Raw genomic sequence first — 26,879 nt, 5'->3', positions numbered from 1 at the left:
AAAAATCATTCAAGGCAACAAAGGCACAAGATTTTTCAATGTAACAAGAGTTTATTTCAACTGAAAATCTGAATTTAGTTCTACCAGGTTGGTGTGTTCAGTAGTTATTATTTCCTTCTTTAATGGCAACGATCTAAACAACCACAAACAAGTAAAAAAAAAAAAAAGTTGAAAAAGACAATAAAATCCACAATGTCTTGTGTCATTAAATATATTCATATATAATAACCATAATATATTAGTAGGCATTGTAAAACAACATTGCAAAGTTTTTGCAATAGTGACAACAACATTTACAATTCATAGTATGAACACAAAGCAATGCTTTGACGTGTGTGTAGCGTTTCATCGGGAAGCTTGTCAAACCATTGCTCAGGAGACAGTTGTAAAATTTACAGCATGAGGCTACAGAGAGTAGAGAGGTGTGATGACAGATTACATTGTGTCAAAAAAAATTTAAATAAAAACATCTGGACATGTAACATTATGTTGTGGGTTGAATGGTGAAATGCAGCAACATGTGAATATACTGAATGTGTCAGTAAGGTGTCATTGTTGGAGGAGCCGCCAGCATGTAGCGTCATGTCAAGCTGAAAACAATCATTTGATTGATTGCAGTGGGGAAAAAAACAATTCCATGAAACCAGAGATGTAAATATGGAGAAGTACTTCAGCAAATTGGTTATCTGTCCTAACTTGCCATCATCTAGGAGGCATTTTAGTTTGCTAAAAAAAAAAAGTTTGTTTCTGAGATAGAGGAATCAAATATTACCACCATTTTAACAAGGTCCGTTATATTGAAATCCTGCCTTTAAATGATTCTAAACCCTCGTTTACATTCACTTCAGCCATGGAAAATGTTAAAAGGTGCAAAATGTAAATTTGTGAAACAGCAAATAACAGTACGTTGCTGGTACTTGTCTCCCAAACATGTTGCTCATGGTGTAGTTTGGACTAAAAGAAACCCCAGTTTCTGATAAATCAGATCCAACTTTGGGCTTTGAACAAACCTGAGCTGTTTTTTTTTTTTTTTTTTAACCCGGCATTCCTTGGAGAACTCCAAGCTGAACTGCATACACGTAAACGAGCAAAAGTGGTTTGAATCAAGCAGTGACAAGTGATTGCAATTCACCCCATTGCTCCCTCTGCAAGTGTTGAAGTGAAGAGAATTAACATGGCAGGTCAATGGGAGCCTCTAGCTTCTGACTGGTCGCACGGTGTCCTTTTGGAGAATGTACAGTCATGCATTGTGTTTGCAAAGGAGTGCGTGGACTGTAAAGGTATTTATCTGCAGTCCCATAGTACTATAAGGGGTACTCTAAGTGAATACAAGCCAGTGAGAGGCGGATTTCGAAAGCAAATTTAAGCAATGGTGTTGAGCACCTTATTTTTTCATTTTCTGCACTATGAGGATTCATTTCTGCACTGTGAGGTAAGATAATTATCTTTGCATGAATACCCACTCTTATTCTCTTTCTAAAACCTGTGATAATTAGGATGAAATTATCTTGTTTAAAACAGAAATTCACCTTTTCAGATTTCGGTAACCATACATACACTGTCAGAGGAAAGCAAAAGTCACAAAAAAAGGGTATTTTTCTTTCTTTGTCCCAATCAAACCCATTTTAAAGGGTCCACTTTAACCAAAGTACAAAGTTGTCCATGAGCTGGTAAGAAGGAATTCGAGATGCACCACATAAACATTTACATTGTTGCACGTGGGACTTACTATATGCATTTCTTTGTCAGTGCCCTCTGAGAACAGGCAGCAGTGCAGTACTTTCACCCACACTATTCTAATGTTCTATTCACGCTGCACAATCACCCCCCCGCTGCGTAGCGTTCACAGCGCTAAATGCTTAGTTGTAGAGCAAGTATAATATTGTCACAATAATGTTGATGGAATCACTTAAAACATTCAAAATATTATTCTTTAGCCACGTAGAAGTCCATATTCATTATTGTTTGTGTGCATTAGCTCTACCTGTGAATAATATGATATTTTTGTACTAATCAATGTGGTTGGCCTCCTGTCCTCAACTCACTTGTTTAAACTACAACTGAATTTGTGAAACAAAGTGTAAAAAAATCAAAGTTACTTAAAGTACTAAAAGTAAAGTCAGTGATATCTAAATGCACTTTTTCCTCCGCTTCCCCCAAAAAACATTAACATTAGTACCAAAAGCAGCACCATTTAGTATACTGAACATTACAATCTCAGATGAGGAGCTAATCAGGTGAAAAATGCTTTTATCATCACTGTATTCTGATGGAAATCTAGGAAATCATTTTTGCTTGAGTTGCAGATATACCTGAATTTCAACACGGGAAAGGAATGGCAGCTGCAAATGCATTTCTGTGGCTTAGCAACAACACTTTTATGGCACAAATCTCAATGAAGGAAATATTACCGCCTCAATCAGATAAGTGAAGACTTTTGATGAAACAAGCTAGCTTCTTAGCTAAGAATACAATACAACAAAACAAAAACAAAAAAAAAAAAACATGCAGAGGCAAAAACTGCAGCGGTAGTTAAGTGGCTTTCTGTCATTTTTGCACCAGCAGAAAATGTCCATAAAATTAGAACATAAAATATAATGATTTCATACTGGGATAAAGAAAACAAACACAAATAATGTTATATACTGGTAATAGGTGCAAATTCGGCAAATCCGCAAAAGAGACGAATCTCAAAGTAAAATAAACCATAAAACCAAATCTGCAAGGTGAGCTCCTTCAACAAAAGTTCACTAGGAAAAACAAACAAATCATCCTAAATAATTCTCTTCATGCTTCTACACAAAAAAGCAGCGACATAAACAGTCTCTTCTCTGTCCGTGGTCCTCTGTGTGTCTCTCTTTCACTCCTATTTTTTTTTTTCAATCACCCGCTCAGCTTTTCCTCTTGAATCCCTCTCCCTCTCCAGCATCCTATCCACCTTCTTTTCTCCCCACCTATGGCTTCTTGCACTTGCCTTTCTTCTCGCGCTGCTGGAACTTCCTGAGCCTTCGCGCCCACGTGTCCCTCCACTGGATAACCAGGCTGCCTTTGTCAGCCACCACCCCGCTCTGGCCGGGGGAATCCTCGTCGTTCCCCAGCAGCAGGTACTTCTTCCCAGGCTTGATCTTGGGACACTTGCAGGCCACGTCTTTGGCTCGCACCCACAGGAACTGGTCCCCCCGACGGATGCGGCTCTCGCCCTGCTTGTAGACGGAGATGATGTTGACGGTGAATTTCCACCACTCGCCGGCTTTGTCCGCCTTCAGGATGTGCACCTGGACGGCTGCAGAGTGAAGCAGAAGAGGCACGTTACTTTCAAATGTGCAGCCTAGCATCTGAGTGCTGCTGTTTACTTCAGGGTCTGCAGCAGTGCTAGTGGCCCTGTGAGGCTGTAGAGATGCTCCTTTAGGCTACATGCTAACATCAGCATGCAAATTAGCACAAAACAAAGCAGAGGAGAGGCTGCTGTGAATGCAATTAGTTCTGCAAGTCAAAGTATTGACAAAAATAAACCACAGATAGCACAAGATCATAGCTCAGATAGTCACTAAGCTCAGGAGGATTTATCTTCTGGGAACCATGAATGTCTGCACAGAATTTTATGGCAAACAGTTGTTGAGATATTTCCATCAGGACCACCAACTGACATTGCCAGCCATGCAGCTTGTACGGCTAAAAAACCTGCCAGCACATAGAGTTTGCCCACAATATTTATGCAACGTGATGCTTCTTGCTTTGCTTTTACCTTTTCAGTTCAACAATCTTTCCAACCAGGCAAGAACCCTCCTCGATTGTTGGCCTTTCTACTCCACAGAATGCTTTTGTTATGGCGCTATGTCCCTGGATAGTTAGTGAAGTAGTTAAATAAAAGACCACTCTCCTGCATGATGATATGTGGCTATTTTCATTGTTATAATGAAAGCCTTATTTTTGGCTTCAGTTTGCTACATCAGCTTCTTACTGAAGAATAGTCACCGCATTCAAAGATCTGTGTCACAATGGAAGGAAAGGGTCTTCCCCCCCTCCTCTCCTCCTTCCAAGCTCTTTCTTGGACATTATGCAAACATCAGCACACTCTGTCCTCAGCAGCCACTAGTGAACATTTGGCAGCTAAAATCACATCGGGCACAGTGTGGAGGAATTCTGGCTCCGAGTGCTTGACCCATGCTGTGGTGTGGAGGGATCTTGCCACAGCATCCAAAGCTCTGACGCCTTCAAACTACACTGGAAGACCTGACCTCTGTGTCCCCAAGAGCCTCTTGGATCTAAGGGTTTCGTTTGCGGGTTGGAATTGTTGCATCAGATGCAATCTTTCAGGCAATTAGGACACAGTCTTTTGGTCTTTATTAGTCAGATTTATTAAGATATATTTAAACAGAAATCTCAAATTTTGCCTGCATTGGCAATTGTCCTACAAAGAGCTACATTTTGCTGCATCACCCATCATGAATTTTACCATGAAGTTAGTATTGGCAGCTGATAAATCTGACAAATAACTGGAATTGTAAACGGCAACTAATTAATTAAGAAATACATGAGATATGTCCTAAAATAGTTGCAAATGCTTTGATAATGGGCACCCATGTATTATAAATTCCAGTAAAGCACACCAGAGAAAATGGTCCCTTATTTCCCTCATGGTTTAAATACTGTTTTTATACTCAGTGGAAAGGCTGCTCCATGGTCCAGCTATCATATACAGCTCCACATGCATTACATCCATTACTACTGACACAGCAGTGTGATTTGTAATGTGATTAGGAGGCAGGCTACGGCTATTAGAGACGTTAGCTGGAAAGACACTCAGTGATATCACATGATGAATGAACTGATATGGTCCTCAGAGAGCGGCAGTGAGAGAAAGAAAGGGTAAAGAAAAAGGAGAAAAGAGGAGGCAGCCTCTCGTGGATCCAAACTCAGCATTTATCAATATGTATTATATTGACCAGCTCTCTATTAAGTTCCATTACAGTTCTTCTGTACTTAGAAGAACTGCTTTTAAAATGAACCACCTTGTGGCAGGGTCGCTGGTGTCACCTTCAGCGTAGAGCTAATGGAACTGAATATCTTGGCAGTATTAAGAGTATATCCTGTATTCAGAGCAGGTTTTGTATTATAGATGTTGGGTTACTGTCTTGGGATTCGTGCTTTATAAATGGCAAAGATCTAAAAAGTGCTTCTAAAGTGTAATTGTTTTCATCTACAACAAGGCAGAGTGTCTTTCTGACTTTGAAAACATATAATGTAATTTCTGAGATTTTGGGAAACACGGGTACTGACTTTCTTGCTGAGTTTGATAAAAACATCCATACCAATGCAATATGAAACTAAAGCCAGGAGACTAGGAAACAAGAACAAGTTCCAAAGTAAAGAAAATTTGATGAGTTTATTTCATTGTCCATAGAACCAAAGTGTAAAAATTGCAAGTTGTAGATTTTCAGACTATTTGCTTGGCAGCAGCAGCGTCCAGTGGTTAGCCACTAAATACAACTAATGGAAACCTCTGAAGTCACTAAAGCTGTCCAATAAATATTTCATAAAACCACAAACTTGTAGTTTTATACAAAAAAATAAATTAACAAGATACTACATGGTAATTAGTGGCCATTGGAGATGCTGTGAAGTCGATTTTGATAGATCTGGACAGCGACAGGAAAATTTGAAGTATCTTACACTCGTTTCTCTTAAAGTAGCCTCAAAGAGAACTTATTCTACCATCTTTTAATAATGAATCATATACTGTTTTGGTTGGAAATGGGTTCCTAAATGGCAGTCAGCTGATCTGGTGTGACCTGACAGTGACCCTTGCAGCACCTTCCATCCACCAGCTGCTTCCTTCTGTTTGTGTTTGGACAACAATCACTGTGCACTGTGGATGCTGAGAGGCCGGGAGCAGTCATCCAGGATTTTGCTGAGCTCAGACATTTCCACCCCTCCCTGCACCCTGCTCCCTCCCGCGATTCTTTATATGCGGCTGCGTATCGACCACAGGAGCTTGTAGCATCGTTTCCCGGCGCAGCATGGAACCCAGTTCCCTGCTGATCCTTTCAAAACACACCAAAGCTTGAGCTCTCTTGAGCTCCGGCAAGATTTACATTGTGTTTGACTTTTTGATCAGCTTCGCTAAGCTTGCATATGGCAAATAGTGCACAGGGATCTTGTTCTGGTCTGTTGTAAGTCTTCAGTATGCTGCTGTAAACTATGAAAGGACATGGATCATGTGTTGTCCATTCCCAGCACACAGCTCCTCGGTGAAGGTAGGGCGAAAGTGGATTACACAGAGGAAAATGAAGCACTTAAAACCAATGGTGGACAGATGGATCAAGTAACATGGTAAAATCCACTTCTAGAACAAAAATCTTTAAACTTAAATAGTTTGAAAAGAAAACTGCTGAATCAGAATCATGCCTTGTTTCTCTTTTACACAGGAATCTGTATGATTACTGTCTATATGTAAACCTTATCAGCTATAAACTGTACAAAACAATGACAATAAACCTTTCCTACACTATCATTTACCTGCTGAACCCCAAACAGTTTCTGTCCATTTTCTTTCTTTTGTCACACTTTTACTCACTGTCGGTTGCTATTTTTTAGTGCAATATAAAATCTTGTACCTCTATGGAAACAGTACAAATATCGCTAGAAATAGAAAAAAACTCAAGCCTGTCTTTTGAGAAGTATATCAAAGCTAGAATGCCATAAATCACAAATAATAATAATAATAAAAGAAACTAAAGTTGAATCTTTGTGATTATTTATTTTAAAAATAGAACTTTAAATCCCCATGTAACATTTTTCTGCCCACGTGCATTATCAGAACTGGGAAAAACACGGTGCCTCTACAAACTATAGGTATTTTACTACTTAGATTTTTGATTTATTTCCATACTAGCCTGTGATTCTGCTCACTTCAGCCAAAAAGTCTCAGAATTTTTGGTACAGAACTGTTTGTTGCAGCAGGGTCACTAATGGCTTCTCAGGGCACGTTATTTTTTATGTATTTTTACAGGATTTGGGTAATGTAAATTGTATATTTTAATGAATTGCTGAATTTATGGTACAGTCCAAGGATCATTGGGAAATTGTAAATGTCACAATTCTCTCTGTTTTTACAGTTTCTGGCTCTAATAAACAATGCAATTTTGTTGATTTGTTTCAAAGATAACGTGCTTTCCAAACCCGGCACTAAGTTTTGGGGTTCAGTAGGTTAAACTACACTGAGCCCCAAAGTCAATGCTGCCTCAAATTTCACAATCCTCCATACTACATAAAAAATATGCTGCATTGACACACAAAAACATCAGCACCTAAGAGGAGCTACTGTTTGTCTTTTGCTGGTATTATCTAAGCCATCAGTACCAGCAGATCCCCTACACTTCTAACACAAACACAACACATGCACAATCACTTTGGAGGCTCTTGGATGTCTTGGGATGTGTTCGTAGATGAGGGTACTCAGCAGTGTGTTGAGTGATTGTTTCTCCAGCAGGATATCCTGCTTACCTCTACATCACTCCACCCTCAAATGGATACTGCACGCCGTTATCAAGCAGTATCATCTAGATTTTAGACACCATTTTAACCTGATTTTAAAACATTTTCACCTTTCTTTGCCTTTTTAACCAAACCAAAGAAATGAGCACGGCCCCTGATCTGACACATCTGCATGTGGACTGGAGCATATTTCATAGTGAAGGCTTTTCTCACGACATCCGCAGCAAGGCAGGCATTGGTGGAAGAGGAGGTGTCTATAAGCTGACCTCCTAACTCCCCCAAATCCCTGCAGAACAAAGCCCGGGCCTGTCCGTCAAGCTGCTGAAGTATGCTGCAGGATGCCGCTGCTTGGTTGACCAGTTCAGCAGCCCGACTTCAATCAGGGGAGGGGACAGAGGGACGGGAAGAGGGGAGAGGTCATACGTCTTATCCACACCTTGAATGGCAAACGGATGGTCACAGGAATGCGGCAAGAAGCGCATCGGTTGTGGGGGAAGTGGGCCGCCTTAATGAGGATCTCTTGGAGAGCACCCACTGTCTGTCACACTGCCTCTGCTTTATCCGCTCAGGTCTTAAACGCCTGCTCAGATATAACCCTTCCCACACACACACCTCTGCCTCATTCTATATCCTGCCTTTTCCTCTCAAGCTCCCTTTCTGTCCCTCTGTTTGTCGGCTCCTCTCTTCCAACTTGAAGATCAGTTGCCTTCTGTTTGATCCTTTGTCTCTATTCTCAGAAAGCTGGAGTAAGACATCAGTAAAATGCCTCCTCTGTAAGCAACAGCCGCTCCACAGCAACATGCTAGATGCATAAGACAGGCGTAAAAATATGCATGTTGCAAAATAATAATGACCAAAAAAAAAAATGGTGGACATTAAAGGTTTTTCACTAAATACTTGATTACTGGAAGAAAATGTTCCACAGTGATTCTAATGTTCCCAAAAAGTTCAGTGCACATTATTTGTCCCTGCAGAATGACAAACCAGTTTATTATCCAGAGCCAAGTCAATGAAAAAGCAGAGAGTTTCTTCCATCACACCACATGTTTTTAAGCTTTCCTGAAGAAACAAATGTTAATCTGAGTCATTCAATGGGCAGTGTGTCGTCTGTTGACTCACCGTAATCTTTCTTGCAGTACTTCTTCATGTTGATTTTCAGCTTGCCTTTAGAAGCCTTGCAGTAAGAGTCGCAGTCTGTAAAAATAAGAAGGGATAAAATGCAGTTAGAAGGCTAAAAGGTGAAAACAAGCAGTTGATGAACTATGTAGTAATATGGTTGCTCTGTTGTTTTTTTTGTTTTTTTTTAGGGAAGTAAGTTCAGGAACATGAAAAACAGAAAACTATATCTGACATCTACAAATAGCTGATGTTGATTAATTTTAACACAAATCCGATTTTTTATTTCCCTAGAATTGTTTCAATGATATTTCTAGCTAAGAACTCAAAAATAAAAATGAATCATTTACCGTTCAACTCAGAAATGTTGTAATTGTTTTCTCATGCAATTATATTATATACAAATAAATGAATGTCACAATGCTTATAACGATTCACGCTATTTTTAATACATTTTTTACAGGATAAATTTAAAACACAAAAGTGATAAACAGAGTAAAATTCAAGGTGTATTTAAATATACTTCAATTGCTAATGCTTCAAATAATACAAAAAAATAAATCCATATCGAGCTTGAATTAATGTGAACATGTGTACAAAATATTTTCCTCCTCTTTTTTTTAAATGCGGAGTTTTAACAACATTTCAACAATTCATTGCTGTGATGTTTTATTTTTGTTATAAGCTTGTGGGACAGAGATACATTTCATTTTATTGATTTATTTTTTTACATTTTTGTTCTTTTCTTGTCAGTTTTAGTGTGGAAAAAACAGAAAGAAGACAACAAAAATCATTTGCAAAAATAGACATCTGTCTTTAGGGATTGTCGCTTATGCCTTAAAACAGTAACTCTTCTAAGTTACTGGTGACACACATCTGTCTGGTTTGACTGTGTTGTCTGATGCCACTGCTGGAATAATTTCGGTTGTGGTGGAGGCACTTTACCGTCCAACCAGCTCACCACGTGTCTGGTGAAATCAGCAGCTGGTACCAGAGGTGGTTTTGGAGGAATACAAATCACCATCAGCCCACACACTCTCTGTTATACTGTGGGAATGAGTCAGTCCTATGCAGACCACCCTACACCCGCTTCAACCCCCCGTCCTCCATCCAAATCTCACCTCGCTTGTCACCTCAGCCCCCCGACCTCCTGAAAAAAATAACCCCGGGATCACTTCAATGCCCCACAGAGGACCATGTCAAGCTCTTGCATTTATTGCAGTCTTTCCCCCCCTCCACTGAAAGAGCGCTCAGGGTTGGCAGCTATTTGAGGGAGCAGAAGGTGGGAGGAGGGTGAAGGGGGTCAATGCCACACAAAAGGAGGTCAGGAAGGGAAAATTAGCCATCCATGAAGCGTCAGGCAGAGGAGCCTTTTTGGGGGTTGCATTCACTCTGGAGCCGTGAACAAATAAATACCTCACGCAGGCAGAAGCGTCGCACAAATCGCCCTTACAGCTCCTCACAGGCAAACTATATGTACGTACCTATATGTACACTTATGTGTACTTAAAGTTGAATTCAGGTTGATTCAGCATTTGGATAATAATCCCAAAGTAGAGCACTGCTGGTAGACGATGTTTAAGAAAAAATTTGTACAAAAAGGCAGGTGGACTTGTTGAGCGAAGGGGATATTTGTGTGTCTATTCTGGTAAAAACTAAAGAAATTATGAGTTGTATACTGTACAAATACTACATGGATTGAAATAAAGTCTGCCACATGTCTGTATTGAAGACATGCAAATGTATAAAATACACAATTTCAAACAAACACCTTTTCCACACCCTCATACTGTACAATATCTCCATTTGGTGTTGAGTTATTAATTACTATCCTTTTTAGGAAAAAACATGCAAAGCACATTCTAACTTTGCTCTACGACCAAACAGATCCATGCCATTAGTTTTTATGGCAGATTACCAAAAGCTGAAGGAGGCAGTAGTTCATCCCACCCTCTACTCTGCAGGCCCCAGCAATCCAGAAACTACATAGCCACAGTGATTGCTTCATGCAATGCTGTTACGCTGCCATCCGCTCACAGCGAAGGCCAAAATAATGTGATGTTAGGTCATATCAAGAGAAAAGAAAAAAAACTTGTTTTCCCCTTTTCCTCTGCTCTTTTTTATCCTCTTTCGCGACTGCCAAAAATCGGAGCCACGGCATTTATTAGGTTTACAATTCAGTTCGGCGAGTTGTAACGAGTGGGGTAAAAGAAAAGAGGGTGACAAAGAGATGGATAGACAGCAAGTTGTAGCGGCAGAGAGTGATGGGGTAGTGGAAGAAGGATTGGAGCTCTCAGGCAGCCTGAATATGAACAAACATCATTGATGTCACCAGATCTTTGCTCCATGCCTCCACTCTCCTTTATACTCCGTTTGAATGAGGGTTGCCCGGGGAACACCACGACAAGAAAAAATGCACCCAAAAAAAGGAGGGGGGAAGGAGGGGGGAGAGTGAATACTGGTAGTGAGCGAAGGGGTGGAGAGGTTGACAAAAAAAGACAAGAGTGAAATTTAACAGGAGCGCTTGGGAGGAGGAGGAAGAAGAAGAAGAAGAAGAACTTAAGTGAAACCCCCCAATTCAGCAGAAGAACTCAAAGCTGGTAGCCTCACGAACTGGTCAGGATGGACACAAAGCTGGTGGTGCTGTTGGTAGGAAATAGAGAGAGTAGCAAAAATAGACAAAGTAAATGAAACAGAGGAGTCTATATGAGCTGCACCTGATTACCATGTAAATGATGGAAGGGGCGGCCATGGAAAGGAAGCTTTGTTTTCTCATAACCCCCCCTTGATGCCATCATGATACTTCCCTTTGATAGCCTTTCGTTCCCCATTAGTGTACCCCTGAGACGCAGCTCTGGGCCCCGCTGAGAGCACCCCGAGATGCCCATTTAGGGCCAGGCAGTCCCCTACGGTGAGGACAAATGTTCCCTTTGTGTGTGCGTTACAAGCAGGAGAAGTGGAAGCAGTCCTGTAATACTGAGCTAAAATGTGCTTTGGGTGTTCTGAGTAGATGTAGTTACTACAGCGCTTTGTTTCGGGCCTTTCACTGCACCGAGGAGTGTGTAACTGAGAGGTAGACCTTTGCCCCTTCTATCAAAGTACTGTACAACCCCTTTAAGCTAATTGTTTTCCTTAAAGCGGCTTCAAGAGAGAATACAGTGCCGCACAGTTCCATGTGTTTGAACTTATACTTTACAGTGCTGCAGATAGTAGCAACACCAACACCTGCGTTAAGATCAGCAACCAGTGTTAACCCCTTAAACTCTGTTTTGCCTGAAAAATCACCAAGATTGAATCGGTGAGAGCTTCACAACTATGAACTACATTGAGCTTTACGGACAGGAGACCCTTAAAGAACTGTGGCATATAATAAATCTCTCTGCTCATCACTAGATCTAGTGTGATTTGAAGAACTCCAGCAAAAGAGGGTTTTTGACTTTTGCCTGACCAAAATTCTGTCGTAAAAGGATCAAATTAAAAGAGCAAAATCCATATAACGAGCCAGAAAATGCAACCTGATAGCGGCAGGTTGCATTTTATTAACTTGTCAACCCTGATACTAGTACAAGAATCGCTGATGTGGAAGGAGTTAAGTTGGCCTGATACCTATCGATAAAATACAAAAAAAACTGTCAAGCAGAGTGCCGCATAAAAACTGCATACATTCATTGGACGTTTATTGGTTTGTTTAGTGACCTACATCTGTGGAGGCACAGTTAATGCTACCAGAAATATTATTCATAAAAGCTCAGGGAACAGCAAATGCAACAAGCAGAGAGCTAAAGAGCAGCTTGGCTTAGTGGTGATGCAGTATTAGTGTCAGTTCACATAGTCAGACATTGCTCAGACAAAAGACTTTTTAAACCCCTATATTTAAAGGGAATAATGTGACTTGTAGCATTGCAGTGGAACAGGGGAATGCTGCATGATCACATGTCAAACTGCAATGAATGAATATAAACAAGGGTTAAATAAAACTCAGATAAATGGAGGATAATCAGATCAAAGCAGGGGACTGAATGAGACCTCAGATTAAGTTTAGAAAAAGCAACACACACTAGAACTGGTGTGCAAACAATTCAACATTCAGCCAAGAAATCTGCACACACTGCATTGTTTAGGACTCGCTGGGATGCCCGACTGCTTTATTGTCCTTTAGTGAAGAGAACATTGACTGAATGTTGTCTAAAAGACAGTCATTTTACATTACGACATTTCAGGGTCCATGTTTCATTAGGATCCCTTGTGGGACAAATACAAGGCCTGTTCACCTGCAGCACCAGAATCACATTGCTGAATCAAGACAGAAGATTTTCTTCATTCCATAAACTTTCCACCTTATCTGCACATGACAAGTTGTATGTTGAAAGTCATAGATTATAGTTACTGTAGGTAAACTAGGCTTTGGACATTGTTAAAAGAAAGGAATTAGAAAACTTTATAAAGAGTAGGAAACATCACTGATACTTAAAATGTAAAGGGAAATACTATTTGCTCGACTAAAGAGGCACTGTGCTCTACTGATTGAAAACCAGACATACCAATCCACTACCCCAAACTCACCACTTCTGCATTCTACCTCAGCACCACTTCCTGCAGTTTCTACGAATACCGACCTTATAAACTCATCTGTGCATGTCATAATTACATATTTAGAAGTTTGTTTTCCATGAAAATGATTCCAGTTTCAACAAATTTATCATACATCTCTGTGATCCTGTAATCACTTTGCACAACATGAGACAATAATAGCACAATTACAGCCCTGTCCCAATGCTAAGGAGAGGAAAGTATATTTGTTTCCTATTCAACAAGGTGACTCAAAAGGTTTTAGGCACTAGAACAACATAAAGAAACTGAAGGCAAACTGTAGCTAGCATCCCACTGCAGAAAATGAATGAAGAGTCTCATATTTAATGTAATTTAATTAAAGCAATCCTTTCATGGCTTAAATGTAATTCTACACTGCAGATCTATGAAGGCCCTGCCATCAACTCTACCCATCCCTGCACCACTTGCTGCAGCTCCAGCACACCAGCTCACATACAACTCTGCTCAAACACTGAAAACTACAAAAAACATTCCTACACATGACACACGGAATTCTGAATCTGCATTTCTGAGACTTTTCATCAGTATACTGCAGGTTCAAAGTGCAAATGAACATAAAAAGCACCTTGTGGATATGAGGTCCGATGTAAAAGCATTTCCAACACATTGGCAAAAAAAAAATTCTGTCAAAAAACTCAGGCCACATTTACAGCTGCTTTCTGAATGCAAATACAGTACGCTGCATTGGAAAAACACGCCAAACTTTGAGTCAGCTTTACAGTACAACTCACCTCCAATGTGAAAACGATGAAACGTTTCAAAACACCCACCACCACCAAACTAAACAGACACATTCTTGATGTATCTATAAGCAGGGTTCAGTGTGAGCATGGTAACAGAGGCAGGGCAGCATCAGAGGTAGCAGAGCAGCGAGACAAGGAGGTATGAATGATGTCCTGGGAGGAGGGCTTTGTTCCCTCAACCAGACTGATTGAGAAACAAATTGCGGCAAATAAAGCATGTAATTAGATTATGGAGCCCAGTGTGCTGCCCTGCACCGTTCTCCGCTGCTCTGCTCACATCAGAGCTGTGAGTTTGGATTGTGAATTTCAGAAAGGACGAAAGAAAAGAGAAGACACCCCCCTGCCGCTCCCACTTAGTCTCTCATTGTATTGTCAGAGAGTAAAAGATGGCTTGTTTTCAGTGAAGACACCGTTAGAATTCTCGACCTGATTTGAGATTTTACCTTCAGGTGGGGCTCAATCAGTTGTGATGGGCTGATTCATCCTCCGTTACTGTGACCGACAGATGAGTCACTGGAGACTCCTGTTGGTCATCGCCCAAAGATTAACCACAGAGAGGGGAAGTAACGCTGCCAAGGATTTCATTTCTTTTTTAAAAGGGGGGGAGGGTGTGTTTGAACAGAGGATAAGTGAAATGCATGAAAAACTTTAATGACAATTTGATACTGTGCTCTTCCAGTTTTGGCCCTACTCTTTGCAACATATTTTATTTATAATTAAGTGGTGTAATAAGATCCCACGTTAGCGTGACTGTAAAATGTGGTGGAGTCGGCTAACAGGGCGTGTGAGGCAAGACTCAAGCCCAAAAAATTTGAGGAGGGGTCAGCTACAGATTCTGATCACTTCCAGCTTCAAACAAGATGCACACACACACACATACAGTATATAAGAGCCCTTATGAGCATCATCATCGTCACTCCAATGCTCCTTCTCCTCATCATCATCGGTTACTTTCACATCCCGTGTATCCTGTCGGGCCCAGGCGGCCATCGCAGGTCATCAGCAGTTAATCTCCTCCACATTTTGGTTGCCGTGCAGACATCTCTGTCATGACCCGTGGGAGTGGCGACTCACACCATCCATGACCTACCAGCACAATGTGTGTTTTGTCTGGGCCACACCATCGGAGGTATTCTCCATGCATTCCAGCCTTCCGTGCGGTCGAAAGGGGGGAGAGGCCTGCTGCGGGAGACAAATTAATATCCACTCCATCTTCTCCTCATACCCTCCATTCACCACCACCCTCCGTCTCCACCCCCGAGCAGCTCCACTCCCCTGCTTCAAGTGAGGCACAACGAGACACCTGCCTCACAGCTGTCAGCTCCGCCCTTACACATTAGTTTTCTATTTTGCACAGATATTTCAAAATTCTTTTTTTGGTTTCTTAATGGATCCCCAGTTCTTCAGCGTCTCCGATACTGCTTTCTTCGTCCACTCTATTGACTCTGTCCCTACTCTTTAATTAAAAAATTTCTTCTTGTGGTTTTATGATTCCTTTGCCTTGATTTTTTTCTCATTGTCCTTTTCTTGTCCTATTTCCTCCACGTCTTTCTTCACATTTCCATTTTGTAAAACAATTTCTGTTTTTCTTCTCATTTTCTTACATCACATATATGTCCGTATTAAATTCTATATGTTTAATTAAGACTGCTTTACTATATATTTTATATATATATATATATATATATATATATATATATATATATATATATATATATATATGTATATATATATATATATAAAAAATATATATATGTATATATATATTTATATATATATATATATACATATATATATACATATGTCCTTAAAATTTGAAAGAAAGGCAATTTTTTTCAATGAAGATAACATTAAATTAATCAGAAATACAGTCTAGACATTATTATTGTGGTAAATGACAATTCTAGCTGGAAATGGCTGATTTTTAATGGAATATCTACATAGAGGTACAGAGGCCCATCTCTAGCAACCATCACTCCTGTGTTCTAATGCTACAGTGTGTTAGCTAATGGTGTTGAAAGGCTCACTGATGATCAGAAAACCCTTGTCCAATTATGTTAGCACATGAATGAAAGTGTGAGTTTTCATGGAAAACATGAAATTGCCTGGGTGACCCCAGACTTGAACGGTAGTGTGTGTGTGTGTATATATATGTGTATATATATATATATATATATATATATATATATATATATATATATATATATATATATATATATATATATATATATATAAAGCTACAATGCACAAAAAAATCGGCTGTGCTCCTCCTGCTACTCCTATAAGAGTAATAATGATTATTACCATTTAAGATTGTTTTGGAAAAAGTTTCATACTCCATACACATCTGTTTGCAGTCACACTAGATGACATCATAGGTGTTGGAATACCAACTAGAGCAGAGGTGTGCTTGTTGCACGACCTTCTTAAGAGGCTCCTCTGAGCTTGGAGCCCGGGTGGGCCAACGGGACCTCAGTTACTCACGATTCTGACATGACCAACGCGGGATGTCCATCAAGGTGCTGCACCTTCACTGTCTGCTTGATTTCAGCCTCTGGGGCTGAACAGACCCATGTCCATTATACGCAGGAGAGGAAATTCCCACACTTCTCAGTCATGATTAGATTACCTTTAGCGTCAGAGTCTGAATCATTACACAGACTCCTTCAGGTTGTTTTGACATTAGTTCAATGACACGGTTTAGTCAATGGGATTTTTAGCCTTAAACCAGGTTGTAGTTACAGGCAAACATAGATATAGAAAGAGACAAAAAAACATAACTTTTTAAAAAAAAAAAAATTTGTTTTTACATTTGATTGTATTCTAATTATTGTCCCATTCATTAAAGCTGATAAAATCATGCACATAAAAAGGAATATCCTGCTCTCATTTATCTAGGAATCCCTCATTGATGTGTAGAAAATTTCCTACGCCCAAAAAGTAGACAGATTCCTGACAGGGAGGCCCAGAGAAACTCCAGATATTCCAGCTCTGCACCACCCACAGTGTTATGTGAAGACAAAGCGTGAAACAGAGGGAGACGAAGGAGGTGGAAGAGAGCAAAATGAGACTGAAAGAGAAAAGAAAAAGCGGGTGGAGGAGGGTTCAGAGACCGGCGATATCCCGAATGTGCTGTCAGTCGAAGCTGTGCAGGGAAACATTCGGGACCTCAGAGGGCCCAACAACAGCTGCAGGAGCCTCTTACGCACTTACACATATGTATATATATTGGGCCTCTTGCAACTTTATGGGGGAGACAGAAAAAACACGGTACGGACCAGATGACTCGAGTTTTTCCACCATGAGTTTGAAACATGGAACTTCTGATGGGGTTTGTGCAGATATGTGTGTTCAGCACGTAAAAAAAGGCAAGTACTTTGGCTTTTGTGCTAATATTTATGCCATTAACTGTGAAATTGTCTTTGAAAAAAATTGAACTATTATATAGTGAATTACAAATATTACAAAATATCTTCACAATCTTCCCATATATCAATCACAATCTTCCCATATAATTCAACTGAAGATAGCTGCCTCTACTGCTACATTACCAGAAATTCAACCAGCTATTAACCTCACAGCCCACTCATTGCTCATACTGCATTAAAAACTGTCATCAAAAACTTTATTCATCCCAATCTGCAAATTTGTTGAACACATTTCCAGGCTGTTCGTCTCTCCTGTGCATATCTCTCATATCTTACGTACCACAACTAATCCTGAAGCCGTATTCCCTCCTTAAAAACAGGATCATAAAATCCACAGTATTACAGTAAAATTTCAAACAGGACTCATCTGATGAATGAAATACAACAGTGCTATTGAGTCCCTTGCTAAATTACAAGGTCCAGTTCCCCTCAACCAGTGAGTCTCTTACTTCATTGCAGCAGAGAGGAGAAACTGGGAAAGAGAGGCGTCTGGAGAGATGAAATATCATCAAATCAAACAAACTTGCAGACCCCAGCGCTGTACACCAGACCAACACCCCACTGTGCCGCAGTTAGACTGATTAATTGTGAAAGTGTGAGAGATTAAAGGAGGCACATCCCAGGGTTGCTGCTAATAGATTTAATATTCATGAACCCTTAATAAGGAGGGGGAAGGCAAGTGGGATCCAATTTACCCTGCAGTCTGATTTATTTATTTTTTTTAATATTTGTGGAAAAATATTGGGATGATGTGTGAAACTGTACTGGTGAAAAATCCCACATCCATTTATTCTCACTTCCACAACGTTCTTCACATCTTCCCCCCAAAGGAAGGATCGGATGGTTGTTTGAGTCTCGGATGTACTCACCTGATGGCTCCTCTGTGCTGCTGGATGGAGTTGTAGGAGGTGCAACTGGAATCTCTTCTCCCAGAGGAAACATGACACGGACACAAAGAAAGATCAGTTACATTATTATGTGCACCTATACACTGCATGTGTGTTTTGTGTCTATGTGCGTGTAAAAGTGGATACTTAGTAAGGGAGGCTTAAGGTAAAACAATTCAAAGATATTAAAATATGACTCTTATTTAGCTTCTGATTTTCAACAGACAAGATTTTAGTGAAAATGTCCACTTGTTATGGTCGATCGTAGGCGGTAAATATCTTATGGACGGGATGCAAAAACGATTTTTATGTTGAAATTTTTAAAATCATGGTTGCAAGGAATTGCACAGGGACCTTTGTTGCACAGTGTCCCCTGTCTTCACGCCAAACTTTCTGCCAGCTCTTTGTAGATAAAACACTCAATGTTGAGAAAACCTTGAAAATAATTTGTATAATCTAGGGATCAAGGTCGAAAAATCTCTATTTTCATCATTTGAAAGGTTCAGAAATGAAGATGTTTTCCACTTTTGTTCATTTACAATCTAATCTTCATTCATAAATTTACAAGCTTCTACCTCAGACACTGTCAGTCTCATCAATTACTGATTTCATACATAAACATATCAGACCACTAACAGGCCTGAGAACTCCGGTGGAATGATGAAGGTAACAGTTCTAAGAATAAGGCCAGACTTTGCTGTGCATTAGGGGTTCAGTTTGTCACCACTGCTGTTGGACCAAACCAAGCTTAAGTAGTTCAGCTCACCTCAGACATGATTTTATTACTGAAGCTTGGTTACAAGTTACAGCAACCTGTTTCCTTAGAAACATAAAGTCAAGCAGCCTTATGTTAATGTATCTGCACCTTAATCTTGTTGCTCTGCTGTCTAATATAAACATAATCTTACAAGGTTCCTCACCTTCACCATCATCTACAAGAATTGGATCCACCTGTCCTATATGTTAGTAAACTGTAATCCAATGCTTCAAAAAAATAATGATTAATGTCAAAGATGTTTAATCAAACAATCTTTCATGATTTAAGTATTTTCATTTCTCTGTTTCATCCTCTTGTCCCCTGCTGCATCGGTAAATTCCAATAAAGCACAGTAGATGTCCAAAGACTTGATTCTCTCAGCCCTCCCTTCATACTCAGCTGTATTGGATAGGAAGTTGACACTCAGAGAAACCATGCATGGAGAAAAGTGCTCTTATCTCCAAAGGGGGCAGGATGGCAACAGAAGATATAATACAGGCATAATGCTTTTTTGTTGTTGTGGGCAGGAGGGGGAGAAGGGCCTCATCAAAAAAGTCTGTACAGAGCAGCAAAGGGGGAATATGAGGACAAAAGGTAAAACCACAGAGGTGTGTCATGCAGAGAAAGAGGTTGACACGCTGAGGTAGGAGGTGTGCGACAGTGGTAGTTTCAGCTGTGCAGCAGTGAGGAATTTGTGTATGAGGAAAGAAAGAAAGAATCAAGTCTTTTGATGGAGCAAAATCAGGTTTTCTCAGCTGTTACTGAGGAAACCCACCCCCTACTCTCCAAATTTATTTTCCAAATTTTCCTCTTCAGCATAAATCAGAATGTTTGGAATGATGTGCACACCTGTTGTTAACTTGTGCTCACTATATAATGACAAGAAAACAATCAGTGCCAAAAATATGGTGCCTGAATCCTAATGCCATTGTTGATCAGGGATCTTTCATCGGTATTAAGCTGCCATGTGGGCCAATTAAAATGAGCCTGGTTCTCATCATAGACTTGTTTAGATTTAAGGCTGACAAAACTGAAAATTTTACAGAAACTCAAAGATATTATAGAGCTCTATTAAAATGAAACTTAGCAACTATTGCTAGGGATCTTAAAAACTCCACAGCAGTCATTAGAGATGTGTATGTTGATTCACATGTCCTTATTTTCACTTCCTCATAAGAGTTAAATTCCAATGACAGCACCAATCCCAACAATGGGAAAACCAATTAAAATGTGTAGTTTTACCAAAAACAACCAATCAGAGCTCAGGAATCAAAAGGCTTTTCAACTTTTGATCACTTTATCTTTAACACAAATTATTTTGGCATCTTAACTGTGACCAGATACTGGGACAGATTTTACAATTCAGCCGGAATCTTCCTGCACTTTTATCTAAAAACACATCAGGGCTCGAGGATGCTGGTGTTAAACAGCTCTGGGCCTTTCCTCAGATTTATGGAGCTCAACGAGCCGGGAAGGCTGCGCTGCCCTAACCTTGAGGTTCATTTTAATGGTGTGTTTATTTAAGCTAGCAGATTTACTGGTCAGAAAACCAAGAGCAGGACACCAAGCACTTGCCTGAAGAAAAGGACGAGACGATTTGGAGTCTGCTCTTGCAGTGTGGTGGGTCTGATTGTGTGTCACATATATGTCGTTATATTCTACAGCTTCTGATGTGCATCTCCCTCTCAGAGGTGTGTAATGGACCTGAGGTCAGGCAGATAGCGTAAAGACTGGTTCCACGTACTTATGCAGGGGGCAATGGGCGAGCGGCTCTGCTGGTAGCCTTTAGCACAGCGGTTGCACGTGATACCAGTCACACCGTCTTTACAGGGACATTGTCCTGTGGTTTGGTTACAGGTTTTGCCAGCAGCACCCACGGGATGGCAATCGCATGCTGTGAGGAAACAGGAAGAAAGAGAGGCACAAAGTGAGTGGTCACACACACGCACACATGTGGGGAGATACGAACATATACTAAATCTACAGAGAGTGCAGGTGGGCACACAACAGCAGCGTGGCAACAACAATAGAGTGGTGAGAGACAGGTGGAGGCGTGCACGGAAAGACAGAACTTACTCAGGTCCGACACGGCACTCTGGTTCGAGTGTTGCATCGTGACTGAAAGAGCAACATCCTCCAAGTCTATACTTGACATTTTGGCGCTGTTTGTTGGAGGCATCACATAAAAGCTGCCACAGCACATTATCAGTCTCATCTTTAATCACAAATGTGTCCCGTTCGTGTGTGTGCCGCTTCATGGCAACCCAATTGTTTTGCTTCGGCATTTTATATTTGAGCTCAGTGGGACCAGCGGCTGTATGTGTGAGGTAAAAGAGAAAAGGCTTGTTCATGCTTACCAAATGATAAAATAATGGAGGATAATCCTAATTGCCTGTTTCTGATTAATGTCAAGCTTTGAACAAGAGCCCGAAACGTCTGTCACACTTCCTCCCAAACTGGGGGGTCTATCAAACACACATGGTTCAGGAATGCAATCATTTTCCAATTGCTCACCCAAATACAAACCCGTCATTTACTTCACAGCCAAACTTCGTCGGGTTTTGCAATCGGTGTTGACTAATAGTTTTCCGAGAGTTGTTTGTTTTCATCTATTTTTGGATATAAATAGCAGTGACTCTTGCAAGGAGACTGGATGGAAGTCATCCAAACAGTCCAAACTGTAAATCTTGACACTCTAATCCAGTTTAGATCTTTCACCACTTTTTTTTTTTAACTAAAGCACATACAAAGCCAAAAACACTGTTTGTCACTAAGCTCTCACCACCATATTTCTCACCTTCTAAATGTTTTATTTTCAGTTTATTTTATAGAAAAGCCACAGATGCTTACTTTGAGCTTTAGAGTTGGAGCAACTGTACTCATTCCCCATTCCTCCCTCTAGATGTTTTTTTCTGCCTTGTGTCACTTGTCACTCTAAGAGCCTTCAAAGGCGCAGCTGAATCAATGTACTTTGAGGTTTGTGGAGATATTTAGCGGTTTGGACCATTTTTGTTTTTTACTGCACAGACCATTCAGCCCACCATGGTAAAATCACAGATCAAAAACAAACTCCATCCCATTGTGTTTAAATTAGTCTTTGATACATATTAATGTCAAAGCCAATTAAACTTCAATCAAAATCACACATTTATACTATATGTCTGCAGACGGGTTTAAATTGTGTGAGAACCAGTTAGATGTGATGTGATTGTGAATGCAAATTAAACAATTCTTCGTAAAGTGTCAGAATGCAGCACGTTCATCATCTTTACTTTGACCTAGAGCGGTGATATGGTTGTTATTCAATCAGGCTGTATAATAGAGAAGCTCTTGGGGAAATCCACATTACAGAGGGCCTCAGGGAGAAGACTGCTGTAAAGCAGTAACGTAATACGGTATCTGTTCTCCTTATAGTTGACCTCTGACTCCCAGAAACAGCATAGTTGTTGTTTTGTGTGATATTCTGACAATTGATGTACTACAAGACAATTCTATCTTCTTAGAGAAATCCACATTTCTGTAGGAAGGTGTGTTTTTCAGCAGGATGCCTCCTCTTTTCTTGCACTCTCTTTTTTTTTTAATCTCTATTGCCTGTTTCCTGTGTTTCAGCTTCTGTTGCTGCTCTTATCTGTCCTAGGTGTGTAATTGCTTGTGCTGTTCGCTGCTCTTATCAGGAAGCCTCCCTAAAAGTGTGTGTACCTATAAGCACCTTTATCAGACCAATCTGTCACCGCTTTCTAGCTGTGCTCAGTGAAAGAAACAGCACACACACAAACACACACGCAGATGGTCTGAGGAAGCCCAGTAAGCAGCGTGGAGGCCGGTCCAGCACGTCTTCAGGCCTGTAAATTTAGCAGCATGTCACCGGAGTCCGAGGGCAAAGTGAGTTTCTGGGTTGGAGCTTCAGAGAGTTCAGGTAATGTTTTTAAGAGCATGTGCTTATAACCGTAGCTCAGAGCCTCAAGCCTGCTTGTAAATCAAGCTGCACAGCACATGGTGTACAGGTGGGAAACACACATCCCCCTCCTCTTCTTCCTCCTCTTCCTCCACATTCGGTCCTCCTCCTTGACTTGAAAGCCGACTGACTGGCTCACTGTCCCTTCGGATGACAAATTGGTCGACTCTCTGGCTGGATGACCCACCTGTTGACTCACACATCGACTTACTCCTGAGGTGTGAGTGAGAGTTTCTGCTTTAAGTGTGCGTCCACTTAAACGGTTAAGTGGCTTCATGGATACTCCAGATGGCTCAGTTAGATACAGGGACCAGAAGAGCAAGAGGCCCTTTCAGTCTCAGCAGTTTCATGATAAGAAGCAGGCGTGTGTGTGTGTGTGTGTGTGTGTGTGTGTGTGTATAAGGGGAACCTGTGTTCTTTTTAACACAAATCTGCATCTCAGGGATTAGCCATTTATAACAGTCATGCATGTAGATGTAGACAGAATTCCTAATGCTCAACTCTAGCTGCCAGGAGTTGCATATAAAAGAATGAAAAATGTTCTTGGCTAATGGGGAGAGAGGAAGACTTTTTTTCGAAGGCAGCAAGGAGTTAGAGATTGCACAATGTGAGTTTTTTTTTCTCAACTCTGCCTATCGTCTACCATAAAGCTGGTGTTTGAAGTTTTGAACTCCATTCCCCTGTTCGGTTTTCTCGCTCTGTGCCAGTAAGAATAATTTGTTGGTCTTGGAGTAAAACCACACTACCCGAGTCTGTATTCTATTATAATGAGGTATCTGCTCTTCCACATGCATCTAAGACGTGTGTTATTGGGTTGTTATACATAAACATGTTTACCCAATAGAGGGTGTGTCTCGCTTCTTGTGCTGTTTTATTGATCAGAAATAATAGGTTGCAACAGCCCGACGAGTCATGTTTTGGCCACTGAGAGAAGCTGAAAAACGCTGGACAAGCGTTTGCTTTGTGGATGATGTTTTAATGCGTAACACATTAAACACATGTTCGTCCTTCTAATTGAAGACACGCCGATATTAGCGTGGCCCTCCTCCACAGATACAAAGCTAAAAAAGTGAAGTCATGAAAAGCAATATTTTTCAAATCCCACGCAGAAAACATTTTATGTGTGGTCAGTAAAACTAGAACTAGAACCTACTGTGTCAATCGAAGACATATGCTGAGGAGAGCTGAAGGAGTTTTTTGTTTTTCTTTTAGCATTCTGTTCTGATTGGAACGGATCATCCTCTCAATCAAAGCCTAATTGTCCTCTATATGCAAAATATGTTCTTCATCACGCAACTGACCGATGCAATTAAAAGATGGTTGATGTTCACAGTTGAACGCCATGAAGGCTTGACATCCATCCATCAGTTGAAGAAGCAGTGAGACGGGTGTTTTGAAGGCTTAGATGTTCCTCTGAGGAGGATTAATCAAAAGCAGGTCTCATTATTTGGTGTGGATCTTTAAGGAAATCACATATGCAGATACTTTTAGGTTCCAGTACCAGGGTGACAAACAGGGACCAGCTGATTAAACTTTACACACACTCATCACTTGAGAGTGACATTTGTTATCTCAGTTGCATGTCAAAGGTGTTCAAAGACCACACAGGGTGCTGCATCTCTTGTCACTTTTCAAAACTCATTATCATCTCTCTTAGGCACAATCTGCTATTTCTCTGTCGAATACAACCGCTGTGTTTTATCCGGAGGCTTCAGACGGCTAAAGACACAAACGGCAGCTGATTCTGAGTTTACGCTCCCACTCAATGAGCGGTGAAGTTATAAATTTTGGCGTGTAAGTGTAGCCACTGGGCAGGACTCACTCTGCAGCCTCTGCTCTCTTTTACTTGTAATGGCCTCCTATGGAAATGAGCTGCTTTCTGAGAGGATTGTATTACGCAAAGCCTACAAAAGCAAACTCTTGTGCTCTTCGACCTCTCTCTCTCTCTCTTTTTCTTTGAGTTCAATAAATAACCAAACCTCTTAATTGCTGTCACTTCGGTGCAGTGCCCACGCTGCTTGAGGAGCAGACAGAAATTAGTTCTGCGGTTTGAGTTTCATTGAATTATCTTGAGTTATGATGTGGTAAACCTGAGAGAATTTGGCAGTCCAGGACTTTTGACAGCACATAAAGGTGTCTGACGCAAGGAAAAAGTCGTGTGTGGCAACTGTGCAAAGTTCATTAGCACAGAGAAAGAGTAACACAATGACACACATCTTTAAACTGTTCATCAGTGACTTTCCAAATATAGTTTTGCGAAAAATGTTTTAATTGGCAAAAGCAACAGTCCATGCTTCGTATCATTTGTCAGCTTGGGGTAATTACTGCAGATCCTTTATTATAAGTCTGTTTAGATGTAACTGAATACCTCAGTAGAACTTGGACAGTGTTTGCTTATAATTACACAGGGCTGGAGGAGGTGGGAGGTGCGTAAACTCTGGCAAATTTCACGGATTAAATTGAACAAAACCGTTTGGGTAAGCTGACAATTTTATAAACAATGATGAAATCTGTTTATACTTGAGTTCGGCGAGAGGCAGCAGTGAAGGAGTCGAGGAGGAATAAATCCCCGGTGCGAGTGAGATGATTTAGTATTTAGTAGTTTGGGAACTGTGATGTAATGAGTGTGTGACATGAATACACTCCTGCTACGATCCTATGGGATGATCATTATCTTGTAACAATAACATTATTATAGATCGTATCATTTTAATTGTTCTGAGATCCTACTCAGGCTTTGTGAAGCTGATTTAACACACTTTTGTAGGTTTTCATGAATTAAAACTGATGACAGTAATGACGGATAATAACTAGAGCTGCACCTAGTAACAATTTTCATGATCAATTTGTCTTAAAAGTGCTTTTTTCGACCCATCATTTATAATCTGGGCTACAAAATGTAACAAAAACAGTGAAAATGCTCATTGTATTCCACTTAGAAACCAGGAAAGAGATTGGTTGGTTTGTCTGAAACATAAAGATATTAAATTTTACAATAACACGAAACAGAAAAATGTTGCACATTCTCACATTTATCTTCTTTTTAGAACATAGAATGGTTTTTAAATGATTTTACTTGAAAATTGCTTTTAAGAGTAATTCATTATTTTAAAAAAATGCGTTGACTGAATAATTCGTCACCAACTCATCTCACCTTTTACGACAAAAGGAATGCATTTGTGATTTTAGGAGACAATTTTTAAAAATATCGTGTATTTATGTCTGAAACATGAACACACTGAATGAATTAAAAGCTTTATTCCCTCATGCAGAGCCAGAGCACCAAGCAGAGTCAGAAAAAATGAGAAAAGCAGCCTGCACAGTGATAGAATCCATGCAAAGGAGACAGATGAAGATGAAGGAGGCATCTGAGTTACTGTCAGGTTCCAAATCAGTAGCTTCAGTTATCAGAAGGCTTTACACAGACACAGAATAAAGAGGCAGCCCAACAGTCCAGATGCACGTACGAGACATCACTTCAGTCCAGATGTCAAAGCTCCATACCAGGTGCATATTTCACAGCTTTTGACTCGCTGTTTTGACTTCCCTTCATGACTCATTTATCCCCCTTTTTCCCCTAACATCAGTTTAGTCAACCTAGCTGTATGAGAGCAGATTTCCACATCAATGGAAAATGGATTTTTCTTTTTAAGACAGACTGTTTTCTATTTGTGGTATAAAAAAAAAAAAAACCTTAACATTCTTGATAACATGAACTGAGGTTTTCACTCATATTTTGCCGCTTTAATTTGGTCTGCTTGCTTCAAAATATGAACTACAGCAAAACCATTATTTTATCTGTTCTTGTTTGGTGACCCAAATGTTCCTTGCTTGTTTTCAAGATCTTTCATTTTAGCGGCTATAAAGCCAATAAAAAAGTAATAA

General features: G+C 40.3%; 1 protein-coding gene across 2 annotated transcripts in view; it reads right to left on the bottom strand.

The window, feature by feature from the left end:
* Window positions 1-31: 31 nt before the first annotated feature.
* ntn1a (netrin 1a) overlaps window positions 32-26,879 on the bottom strand; it is a 60,011-nt gene continuing 33,163 nt past the window's right edge. Inside the window, exons 4-7 of one of the 2 annotated variants that reach the window (XM_023263695.3) lie at window positions 20,784-20,933; window positions 18,265-18,318; window positions 8,617-8,691; window positions 32-3,283 (exon numbers count right to left, since the gene is read on the bottom strand). In XM_023263695.3, coding sequence (XP_023119463.1) covers window positions 2,955-3,283; window positions 8,617-8,691; window positions 18,265-18,318; window positions 20,784-20,933 — 608 coding nt within the window. In that variant the 3' untranslated portion in view covers window positions 32-2,954. The remainder of the gene's footprint in view (window positions 3,284-8,616; window positions 8,692-18,264; window positions 18,319-20,783; window positions 20,934-26,879) is intronic. The other variant, XM_055010065.1, reaches the window with a different exon arrangement.

The sequence above is a fragment of the Amphiprion ocellaris genome, chromosome 4 (assembly GCF_022539595.1).
Source record: "Amphiprion ocellaris isolate individual 3 ecotype Okinawa chromosome 4, ASM2253959v1, whole genome shotgun sequence".
Lineage (NCBI taxonomy): Eukaryota > Metazoa > Chordata > Actinopteri > Pomacentridae > Amphiprion > Amphiprion ocellaris.
The sequence above is the reverse complement of the archived record's forward strand: the minus strand, read 5'-3'. Positions and strand labels throughout refer to the sequence as shown.